The following is a 13,003-nucleotide window of genomic DNA, read 5'->3' as shown; positions in this document are numbered from 1 at the left end:
TTTCTTGCACAATCTTTTCCAGGTCCTGATACTGATGATAATGTGCTGCTGATGAGCCAAAAGATAGAGTATTATTTGTGAAACCTAAACTAAAGTAGAACTTCACAAGATGCTCCACATTCCTCATCTTCACACAGGCTCTATTTCCCCTCTAAAATAACACCTCAAATTACTGCTTTATAATATTATAACTTTATTCTCATAATATTATGACGTCTTTTCTCGTAAACTTCTGACTTTATTCTCATAATACTGGGTACTGGAATGGTGTTTTTTTTAACAACTTAGACATATTTAAACGGGTGGCGTTAACAGGATATGCTTGTTCTACTAAAAAATATTATCACATAATTGACCAATATCAGCAATTATTTAATAATTAATTATCTGCAGTTCTGTGTTTAAAACTCAAACTTATATTCATCCTGAAATACTAGGATACTAACTAATCATGCTCTAAATTTTGGGACTATTGTACATTTCCCATTATGCTTTGATGGATGCATACAGTACACTGCTGCCTTGAATTCAATGAGCTGTAGGCTACAACGTTTTTGGACTATATTTGTTTACATTTAGTCAAATTGTCTCCATTAAAGTATGCTGAATCAGCAATTAGAAGCTCCTGTTTGCAGTGTACCTTTGGATGTAAAGACAACTATCACTGGACTACTTTGATACCAAAGAAAACCTAAAAACATGAAGATTCTCAGGCAAGTCCTTCAACCTTTTTTTTCCTATGATTTCTAAGCAGATTTGTGGACGTTTATTCTGGATAATGATGCCTGAAAGAGCAAACCTTCTTCACAGCTTTGCCTCAAATAAGAAAACTAATGCTGTGGGATCTTTAGAAACCTCTCTGTGATACTTAATACATCATTACTATTATTGTTGAAACTCATTCTGAATGAATCGTTTCGGGTATTAGTTTATTTTCACGGTTTACTGAAACGTTTTCAGTGTGTGTGTTTGTGTGTGTGTGTGTGTGTGTGTGTGTGTGTGTGTGTGTGTGTGCGCGTGTGTGTGGTGTGTGTGTGTGCAGTCGGGTACCTTTCTCTCCAAAGATCCATCTCTTGTGCATGCTGGTGGTGAAGAAGATGGGTGCCTGGGTGACGCACATCAGCAGGTCTGTGATCGCCAAGTTAATGATGAACATGTTGGCCGGCGTCCGCAGGCTGCGACTCCTGCACACACACACACACACACACACACACACAAACACGCACGCACGCACGCACACCACACACACACACACACACACACACACACACACACACACACACACACACACACACACACAGTTAGTGGAGTCAATTAATCAATTAGTCTATTGACAGAAACTTAATTGGAAAACATTCTTATGGCTGAAGTCATTTTTCATGTAAAACATTTCATGGGTCCAGATTTGCTGCAAACAAGACTTCCAACCAGGACACCGGTGTTTGTGTCCCATGTGCAACTAAAAGTAACGTTGACTTATTTTGTCACATCAGTCTTTAGTCACATGACTCGCAGGTATCGTCAGTCCGGTGAGTCACTTGAGTCGTTTAGTATCGTCAGCACTGTGAGTCACTGGTCACGTGAGTCACTGGTCACGTGAGTCACTAATCACGTGAGTCACTGGTCACGTGAGTCACTAGTCAAATGAGTCACATGAGTCACTAGTCACGTGAGCCTCGAGTCAGTGAAGTTAACGTCAACCAAAACCGTTTCCTAACCCTAAACCAAAGAACCTATATTGCCAAGAAGTGGAGCCAATAAAATGTCCGCTTATAAAGTTCCGTACAAAAGTAGAACCATCCATCCATCCATCCATCTTCAACCTCGTATCCGGGGTCGGGTCTCGGGGCAACAGCTCCAGCAGGAGACCCCAAACTTCCCTTTCCCGGGCCACATTAACCAGCTCTGACTGGGGGATCCCGAGGCGTTCCCAGGCCAGTGTGGAGATATAATCTCTCCACCTAGTCCTGGGTCTTCCCCGTGGCCTCCTCCCAGCTGGTCGTGCAGTTAGCCTTAGTTAACTACTTACTCATTTTTAATTTTTAATTTTTTTAATTTGTGTATTTATTTGTGTATATGCTGTATGTGTATGTGTATGTGTATGTGTATGTATATGTATATGTATATGTATATGTATATATGCATGTATGTATATGTATGTATATAAATATACAAATTTTTTGTATTAACCTCTCCTCTCTTCATGTATCCACCCTATAGACCCCACCCCAAGGCACATGCTCGTACGCACGCTCACGCGCACACACACACGCACACACACACACACACACACACACACACACACACACACACACACACACACACAGAAATGTGCTAACTGGCCTGTCTTCACTATTCTTGTCGTCCTCTTGTTGTTGTGTTAATGTATTGTCTTTTGTCTTGCAATAAATAAATAAATAAATACATTTTAAAAATACATTTAAAAAAAGTAGATAATTTTCTAGAAAACGTTTTAAAAAACTCTATTGGGTAGCCATCTTGGCCTGGCTTCTTACCACTTTGCATTGCTGTTATCGCATTCATAATTTCTGTATGTTGTAGTGGGAGTTTGGTCCCAGCCCTGTACTTTGAGTTAATAGAGGGAGCGCGGAGATTGTTGAAGAAGTGTTCCATATCAGTCATTTGTTATTTCTGATGTATAAAGATTTGAGTAAAAAGAGTTGAATGTCTCATTAATTTCATCTGGGTCAATAGTTAATTCACCATTTGATTTTCTTATCTGGGGGATTTGTTGAGCAGCCGAACGGCACTTAAGTTGGTGTGCTAAAAGACGGCCGGCTTTCTCACCATGCTCAAAGACATATCCACGGGATTTTAACAAGAGTCGTTCTGTCCTTCCAGTTGATAACAAATTGTATTCAGTTTGGAGGTTAAACTTTCTTTTATAGAGTTCAGGGGATGGGGAAACAGAGTATTGAACATCTACTGTATTTATTGATTTGATAAGCTGATCTGGTTTATGTCTTTGTATTTTATGAATTTTTGCTGAGTATGACATAATCTCCCCTCCAATTACAACTTTCAGTGTTTCCCAGAGCAGTGATGGAGATATATCATCTTTTTTATTGGATTCTATAAAGTTATCAATTTTTTCCGATATCAGTTCACAAAAGCATTATCAGCCAGTAACGTTTTGTCTAATTTCCAGGGAGGGCGTTCCAAGTTGTTCGTAAGAAATGCGAGATCAAGTAGCACAGGAGCGTGATCTGATTCAAATATAGTTGAGTATTCAGCTTTTGTTACAAAGGGAAGAAGGGTTCTATCAATAAAGAAGTCATCTACTCTACTGTATGAGTGGTGCACTGGAGAGAAGGAGAGAGATTGACTTAGTGGAAATAAAGAGCGCCAAGGGTCAACACTGCCTATCTGATCCATAAAGACTGATATTGACTGGGCGTTTTTGAAGGGTTTGTTGATTTTGGGTTAGAGCATTTATTGCACAATTCAGATCACCCCCAAATATCAATTGTTGGGAGTTTAAATCATCTGGTATTAATGAGATAACCTTCCTTATAAATGAATCATCGTCCCAATTTGGGGCATATACATTAACCAAAAAGACGGGTTTGTGGAAAAGAAGCCCAGATACCATAACAAAGCGTCCCCGTGGATCCGAAATAACAGTGGTGGCATTGAACTGAATTTTTGTATGTATCAGTATAGCTGTACCATGTGTTTTGGAGTTAAAGTTTGAGTGAAAAAAAACCCCCAAAACATACAAGTTGCAAAAATCTAGGGGTGTACCTTCCCATTACCCTGTCCCACATCCCCAATACACACATAACTAACAATAGGTCTATACTTGTTCCTTACTCTGAGGCAAGCTGCAGCCTAAACACTATAAACAAACGACTTCTGGTAGTACAGCCTCTTAATCCAAGAAGGCTCCCAGTGATTTAGAATATAGGAAATGCTTAAGAAAAGTTGCACTCAAGAAAAGGAGAAAACCAAAGGAGTATCTGTGAGCCAGTTGACGTCAATATATGTATAACACATATGACAGCAATAGTAATAATAACACTATTTTTTAAAGTAGACAATAAATAATAATAATAAACTATGGATAAATGTTTATAATTTAGCCCAGCAATAACATCAATGAGAGTATCCATACCTTGATGCCTAGGGCTGCTGACTGGATGAGTTCAGAGGTAAACACTTGCATTTACACGTTTATAAGATAGTTCAGATAATTTACTGTCTCCAAGCTTACCAGTCCATGACAGAAGCACCTGTACTTCTACTCTTTGCAGATCTTCTGATCGTAAAACTTCTGAGCTTCATCAGATGAGTTGAAGGTGAGCACGTCGTTCCTGTACATCACATGCAGCCGGGCGGCATATAGCTGGAGGAACCGTACGTTCTTTTGGTACAAGGCTTGTTTTATATCGTTAAATGCAGCTCGCCTTTTAGCGAGTGCTGCGCTGAGGTCTTGATAGATTCTTATAACGACGCCTTGGTACTTCTGCTCGTGGTTCCTGGCCCAGCGCAACGCAGCCTCCTTCTGTTGGAACTTAGAAAAGCAAACCAGGAACGGGTGAGGAGGTTTTCCTAGGCCGGATCTGAAGGTCGAGGTCCGGTGGGCTCTCTCCAGTTCAGGTGGCGCTGGGAAAACATCACGACCCATCACCTGCCACAGTACCTCCGACATGAACTCCAGCGGGTTTTTACCGTCCTCACTACCCTCGGGAATGTTCAGCATACGGAGATTGGCTCTCCGAGACCGGTTATCCAGGTCCTCAAGTCGGTCCAATAGTGCTTGGTTTTGGGTTTGGAGCGTTCGGATGGTGGACTCCGATGCCGTTAGGCGTTCAAAGTTGTCGCCGGCTACAGACTCCACGGAGGTAAGGCTGCTTTGGAAAGAGTTCATTGTTGTCTGTGGTGAGTCTAGCGAGGCTTGTAGCGGTTTAATGGAGTCTTGAATCAGGAAAGAAACATCTTCCCTAAGTGAGGTCCTCTGCTTTGCAAATTCTGCGGTCAGTAGCTCCATATGCTCAGTAGTTGTGCTCTCTTCGGGTATAGTCGGAGCGTTGTGAGCTGCAAATGGTGCTAGCCTCGCTGCTGCGCTCGTTGCGGCACGTGTAGCTGGAGTTTGCGCGCTGCTAGCAGGTTTGGAGCTTTTAGAGTTGCTCATTTTTCGGCGAAGACACTGACTTAAAAGGAACTAAAGCGTTTTTGTTAAAATTGCGAGGTAAAGGCTTGGTAAAGCAAAAAAGTAGTACGGTAGACTGGGAGCCTTCTCACATGCGTCCTTTCCCTACATCTACAACCGGAAGTGTATGCATATTTATAATATTTGTACTGTTCAACACAGTACAGATGGTAGAGACATTAAATATGACAGTAGAATAGAAATCATTTTGTGTTACTTTTGTACAGCACTTTGTAGGCGGACGTTTTACTGGCATCTGGTAGTCGCTTTCAGTCCAAAATGGCGGAGGTGATGGGACGCTCTGAGGTTCATGAGGTCTGTTTCAGAGGATGAGCAAGAGCCCGCATGGAAAGATCACTTAGTGCTGCTTCGGTTCTAAAATTACCATTTAATCAATGAAGCACACATCATGGACACAGAGGCCTGATTTTAATGACCGATCGATACCTGTCCCATAAATGGTCCAATCAATAAGTGGGTTGAAGTCATCTTATGTGTTCAGTGTTCTTCAAAAGACTCCAGAGAACTCTGTGTTTCTTAAGAAAGACACTTTCTGTGCAGTGCTGGAAGATAAAAGACATGAGCGTGTGTGGTCGATAAAAGCCAGGCAGACGTGGCTCATTGCAGACGGACACAGACATGCTGGAGATTAAACCGTCCTCAGTCTGAAAACCTCTGCAGCTTTAAAAGACACCCACACCAGTGTTTCCTCCACAGGCGAAGCTTTCAGGGGACAAACAAAAACTCTGTCCAATTATTTCCACCTCAAACACACACAATCTGTTAGTCCTTCAAAGACTCTGTGGCTCATTATTGCTTTTATTTCCACACCAAGAAGGAATAAAACACAATCCTCTCAGTTTGTGCAGACTGACTGTCAGCCTCTCAAAGAACAAAACAGCATTTTAAAACATCTCATGGGATTGCAGAGAAACTACTGAAAAATCATCACTTTACATCACAAGGATGTATTATCTGTACGCTTACTGTTTAGAATATACAAGAATAAAACACTGATGGATCACTCAGCCAACACGGCCAAACTACTGCACATGCACTATACACACTCTCACATACCCATTAGGGATGTCCATAATGAACCGTTTAACAGTTAACCGACATTAAGCATTTTAATCGATTAACGCTATCGGTTAAAACGGTTAAAAGAAATGTTAATAATTAACTCAATAGCTGAGTGGCTCAGAGGAGCGGCTCGTCTCTTTAAGGAGAAAAGCTGGTCCACCTTAACAGCCCACCTTAAGAGGCGGAGCTGGAATTGCAGGATACAGGAAGTCGGCTCCGGTTGTAGGAGTTGTAGTTTCGTAGCATTTATTCACCGACTAATAAACTGTCCACACACTGCTACACCTACGTTCACAGCTAGAACACCACCAACAACCTCACACTCACCGCCAACACACACACACGGTCTGTTGGAAACTCACTAAAGTTACTCAGACTACGTGTGCGGCGGCGAACACGAAGCCTCCGGCAATGCTAGAGCTGCTAACGTAGCACAAATACAGACACTGTTTGTTGGACACTCACTAAAGTTCCGCCGGGCAGAAACACAGCTGACAACCTGCTAAACTAAACTAAATGTGAGGTGGAGACTTTTACTGGGAAAGTGGCTGCATGTCTGCGACACTACACGCAGCATCGTAGCTGCTAAGTTAACGCTCCCGGACGCTGAACTGGAGACTCCCGTCAACCAACATCTGTTGTGCTCCTGCAGCTGGTACACATAATCAGTTAACGAGGGTCGGTTATCGGAAGACATTTTTTTAAAATTAGCATCCCTAATACCCATACATTATACTACTGTCCATACTCTATATACTATTAGCATTACTTGTACTTACACCTGAAAAAATATATTTTATACTTATTACGGCTGTCAAAGTTAACGGGATAATAACGCGTTAACGCAAACTTGTTTTAACACCACTAATTTCTTTAACGCATTAACGCAACTTGCGATTTTTAATTTATCTCTTAAAAATCCGATGGGCTGCCATCGGGGCCGGCCCCTGTTCAATCTCTCAGAGGTTTCAGTTTTAAAGCTAGAGTGAAGATACTGGCATCATATGATACTTGCAACCATGTCATGCTATGCTAGGAAGGAGGTTATATAACGCTCCAAACTTATGCAAAATTTTGGCGTGGAAAAACTGGCATGTCCATTTTCAAAGGGGTCCCTTGACCTCTGACCTCCAGATATGTGAATGTAAATGGGTTCTATGGGTACCCACGAGTCTCCCCTTTACAGACATGCCCACTTTATGATAATCACATGCAGTTTGGGGCAAGTCATAGTCAAGTCAGCACACTGACACACTGACAGCTGTTGTTGCCTGTTGGGCTGCAGTTTGCCATGTTATGATTGGAGCATATTGTTTTATGCTAAATGCAGTACCTGTGAGGGTTTCTGGACAATATTTGTCATTGTTTTGTGTTATTAATTGTTAATTGATTTCCAATAATAAATATATATATACATTTATTGTTGATAAGAGTATTAAATACTTGACAAATCTCCCTTTAAGGTACGTTTTGAACAGATGAAAGAATTTGTGATTAATTTGTGATTGACTATGGACAATCATGCGATTAATTCCAACTAACCACTGGCGCACTTTACACTCACTTTACATTATACATCCTATTTACCTCTTTATTGCTGACTGCACTTATGTACATATTACATTTATTTATTGACGGACTGTACACACTATGTTCACCCATTCACTCTGTATCTTTTATATCTCTATTATTGTCTTTATAATTTTTGTATACCTTTACCTCTCCTGTGATTCACTCTGTTTGTTGATGTTGCTGCTTTGACACCTGAATTTCCCTCCGGGGATTAATAAAGGTTCATCTTATCTTATCTTATTTTATCTTAATTGCGATTAAATATTTTAGTCAATTGACAGCCCTAATACTTATGCTTATACCTGCAATGCCTACTATGTTAATACTGCTCATATAGTATATATCTAGTGTATTCATACCCCATACCTTCCACATTCTATTGATTCCATATTTTATTCTGAACATTACTCTGCTGCACTTTACTTCTTTTTGCACTTCTGGTTAGATGCTAAACGGCGTTTTACGGTCTCAGTACCTGGTACTCATTGCGTGTGCATTGACAATAAAGTTGAATTAAATCTAATCAAATGCCATATCTATATCTATAAGCTAGAACATACTTCAGCAGAAAAACCTCATCTCGTAGTTCTTAAGTCTAGATGTAAAACTATTAATTAATTTATTATTTTATGACATTTATAAATCTTATATTCAACTATTTGCTGTTGAATATAAGATTTGTTAAAACAAATGTTTCCTATGTTCAACCTTACAATTAATAGTAAACAATCATTGACTGCATTATCAATCACATTTTTGTAAATTGCATGAACATTTTGTATTAAAATTGAATTGAATTCACAGCTTATGTTTTAGTGTGTTTCAGTACGTCTAGGAAATTGTTTCCAATTTTCTGTTGCCTTCCGAAGGCAGCGCGAGGATCAGAGGAAGACCGCGACCATATTGCGGCGCAGGAAGTCGTCTTACCTGCTGAAGGCATATATGACCAGGAAGTTGCCGATCATGCCGGTGATGCCGATGACCAGGATGACGGAGCCGATGGTGTAGTGGGCGTGGTCGGGCACGTCCACTGTTGGGTATGGGTGCGGGGACTCGGGCGCCATCGCCACCTGGAGGACCAAACAGGAAAGGAAAAATGTGATGACGCTGCAGGTTGAAAACATTCGTACATATCTCATTCATGGTGGATTACGCTCTGTTTCTGCAGTTTAAGCAATGACATATTTTTTATTTTATTTATTTTACATTTTAATGATCACATTATAAGTGATTCGTTCAGAACAATGCTGTTGCAGTTGCTACTCCAATGTTTGTTTTATTTTATTTATACACAGTATTTGACAAAATAAAGCAATTTGAATTCTATTATTAATTTGTTTAAATTTTTCTCTTAAAACACAACAAAAAGAACCGTCAAGAGTTCCGTTAAAGCACCAGATCGATAAGCAGTATCGGTTAGAGTAGTACCGTTAAAAACCTAACGATACCCATCCCTACTCACTTCCCACGTATACACACACACTCTAAGCTCTCTACTCTTACAACAACTGGCTCTAGAGAGAGGGACATTCACATTTTGGCATCGGCCACCATAGCTCACCTACACGCTTGGTACACGGGAGAAGTTGTAATCTGCAACCTCACTGCTAGATACGGCCAGATCCAACACACTGTTCCTTTAATACCTTTCCGGCACAAGTTACATCACGTAAACAAATGTCATAATTCCCCATCGCTCCGTTTTACCTCCACACAGAAACACTGAACCTGGAGTCACTTGCTCTGTTTTCAGTGACCTCAACATCTGTTTTTGGATGAGAGCCCAAAAAGTAGAAAGAAATATTTGTTTTCAAAATGATTATAATAATTATTGTTAAAAATATGTATGGACAAGACCTCTGTATTATAAGATAAATCTCTGACCAAGACCTAAGAGAAGGTAAGCCACAGTTACACACACCATGTTTGAGCTTATTCTGCTGTTCTTTAAAGGGACTGTTTGTAATTTTGTAAGCGTATAAATGTAGCGGGTCGGCACACATGCGCGCTCTGAGAACATCTAGTGAATGTACAGTGGACGTTTGGGCAGAAATAACTGCTGCAGCTCCTCCAGAGAGAAACGTTACCGTCTCCCTCCTGCGCCCGCAGGGAGACACCGGGTGCCGGTGTCACGGTTCACGTTTCCCTCTGCGGAGCCTCACTTCACAAGACACGGAAAACCTCTGTTGGTGCGCGCTGCGTCAGTGAATGCAAGCAGGCAGCGGAGGAGAGGCTCCGGTTGCTGGTGTCCCCGTGCGGGCGCAGGAGGGTGAGGCAGGAAAAGCCAACACTAGGATCAGCAGTGATTCATGGAGAGACCTTGGTCTGGTCAGCTAACATTACTGCCAAGCAGCTGAAATATAGAGTGATATTGTGGTTTTAGCTGACGTGTGTCGCCTCACTGTTTTGAGCGATGCTCGTTCAGGTATATTTAGAGCGAGCAAGCGCGAGCCCGACGCTGACTTTCGTTGATTTCACGGCCACAGGTGTCGCTGTTAACAAGCAATTCTGAAAGTTACAAATAGTCCCTTTAAAGAATTATCAGCACTTTAATGCTCCATGTATAGTCTGGAGACCTGTCCATGGTGTACCCCGCCTTCGCCCAATGTCAACTGGGATCGGCTCCAGACCCCCCACTCCACAACCCTGAATAGATAATGGATGGATGGATGGATGGATGGATTAATAATCCATGTCAGTAGTCAATTTTCTCTTATTTTTTGTCTTTCAGAAGAAAAAAACCTCCTGCCGCCTGGAGGACTGATCATTGTTTTAAGGCATTTGCAGGAGTGACATGAAAGCATGAGGAGAGATTAAAAAGTCCTTCATATCGATGACATTATCATCACATCCACAGACCTCCCTAATCACCAGCTACCAGCCTTAAGTTCTGTACATCACTGTTTCTAATTAACTCTGAGCTCTGTCTCTCTGTGATGTCTCAGACCTCTTCATCCCGTCTCCCTGTTGCCACGTTAACGGCATAAATTACTCCGCCGCCAGCAGAAATATCAGGCACAGCTTAATGGAGACGGAGGTCAGTCGGAGCAGCAGCCTGTTTAATTTGGCTGCGAAGCACGCTGGAGTTTTAATAAAAATATCTAAAAGTTCTATGGACCCTGGCATACCAGTGGACTCCCACCCTACCTGTCCCTCATACTCCTGCACCAGTATTATTAATCACTTGCAGTTTAGTTTGAAAACACATTTTCATATATTCACATTATTATACTGACTGATTGGCAGGATAAAAATAAAAATAAATTAATATTAATATATAATAATAATGTTGTTTTTTTAGTTATAACATAATCATTGGATAAGTGCCCAACCTTTTGCCATACCATATTATCCATGAAATGTTTCCAGTGTGATATTCAAAAATAAAAACATCATCAGCCACACATTCACTCGCACAATTTTCACATTATACAAAGCAAAGAAATAGGAAATGCTATTAAAATTGCTTCAACAAATTCTGTCCTGCATGTTTCCAGTTTTGCAAACCGGTTACCTGCATATGATTCTACATCAATTCTGGACCCGACCCGATTAAATCTGCTCCGAGCCGCTGCTGGGCAGTACAGGTAAAAGCTTGAGATGCACAACAAGGAACCAGATAAATGTTGAAAAATAAATAAATTAAAAAATGTAACCCCTTAACATTCCGACGGCCCGCCGGCAGGCCCGGCCACTATTCGGTTTCAGCATGTTGCTATGGTTACAGAAATGTGTGATTAAACCGGTGCCAAACCACTAAAACAGTATAACACGCACGCACGCACGCACGCACGCACGCACACACACACACACACACACACACACACACACACACACACACACACACACACACACACACACACACACACACAGACACACCATCCAGCCAATCAGACATGAGTACACTCGAGCATGATGTTTATGCTGCAGTGACCTGTGGAACCAGAAGTCATATCCAGTGTGTGCTGGTTTTAATGTGCATTAAGTTGTTTTTTGCGCTCACAGCTCAGAACAAAGAGTCAGCATTAAAGAAAGAAGAGGAAGCTGTGAAGGACGCAGTGACAGTGATGGAGTCAGACACGTTGTGACAGCAGACGGCTGATGCAGCAGGAAACTAACAAACAAACAAACATGTGGGCTCAAGGACACGCCAGCATCTGACTGACTGCAGCCTCACAGCGACAATCACTGAACTAAAACTCACACATCACTTTGATTCAGTGTGAACTGTTGGAGCTACAATCATTTGCTTCTGCACATGTGACGAGACAACATGTCCCTTTCACATATTCAAAAAGTGCTTGAAAATCCAGAGATTTCAGTTTTTTAGAAGTCTTGATCAGGAGCGGTGGATCAGAGTGAACGTAACGTTTTGTACTTCCAAACAAGAAGTTAAGTTTATCAGAGACTTGTTTTTTTTGGTCTAAAGTAGGGCAGTCAATCCATTCAAATATATAATCGTGATTAATCGCATGTTTGTCCACAGTTATTGCGATAAATCAAAAAAAATTTATCTGTTCAAAATGTACATTAAAGGGAGATTTGTCAAGTATTTAATACTCTTACCAACATGAGAGTGGGCAAATATGCTGCTTTATGTAAATGTATGTATATATTTATTATTGGAAATAAATTAACAACACAAAACAATGACAAATATTGTCCAGATATTGTGGCAAACTGCAGCCCAACAGGCAACAACAGCTGTCAGTGTGTCAGTGTGCTGACTTGACTATGACTTGCCCCAAACTGCATGTGATTATCATAAAGTGGGCATGTCTGTAAAGGGGAGACTCGTGGGTACCCATAGAACCCATTTAAATTCACTGATCTGGAGGTCAGAGGTCAAGGGACCCCTTTGAAAATGGCCATGGCAGTTTTTCCTCACCAAGATTTAGTGTAAGTTTGGAGCGTTATTTAGGCTCCTTCGCGACAAGCTATTGTGACATGTTTGGTACCAATGGAGTTATTAGGTTTTCTAGTTTCATGATACCAGTATCTTCACTATAGCTTTAAAAGTGAGCCAGCTGCAACCTCCAAAATATCGATTGCGTTAATGCGTTAAAGAAATTAGTGGTGTTAAAAGGAATTTGTGTTAACGCATTATTATCGTGTTCACTTTGACAGCCCTAGTCTTAAGGTGTCTCTGGTAGTGAATGATCAGCTGAATCAGCA

General features: G+C 41.1%; 1 protein-coding gene across 1 annotated transcript in view; it reads right to left on the bottom strand.

Annotated features, from left to right (window-relative positions):
- The window catches only part of LOC141773446 (melanopsin-A-like), an 87,454-nt gene that overhangs the window by 22,926 nt on the left and 51,525 nt on the right, over positions 1 to 13,003 (bottom strand). The window contains exons 2-3 of the mRNA XM_074645288.1: positions 8,756 to 8,898; positions 1,051 to 1,184 (exon numbers count right to left, since the gene is read on the bottom strand). Coding sequence (XP_074501389.1) covers positions 1,051 to 1,184; positions 8,756 to 8,898 — 277 coding nt within the window. The remainder of the gene's footprint in view (positions 1 to 1,050; positions 1,185 to 8,755; positions 8,899 to 13,003) is intronic.

The sequence above is a fragment of the Sebastes fasciatus genome, chromosome 9 (genome assembly GCF_043250625.1).
Source record: "Sebastes fasciatus isolate fSebFas1 chromosome 9, fSebFas1.pri, whole genome shotgun sequence".
NCBI lineage: Eukaryota > Metazoa > Chordata > Actinopteri > Perciformes > Sebastidae > Sebastes > Sebastes fasciatus.
The sequence above is the reverse complement of the archived record's forward strand: the minus strand, read 5'-3'. Positions and strand labels throughout refer to the sequence as shown.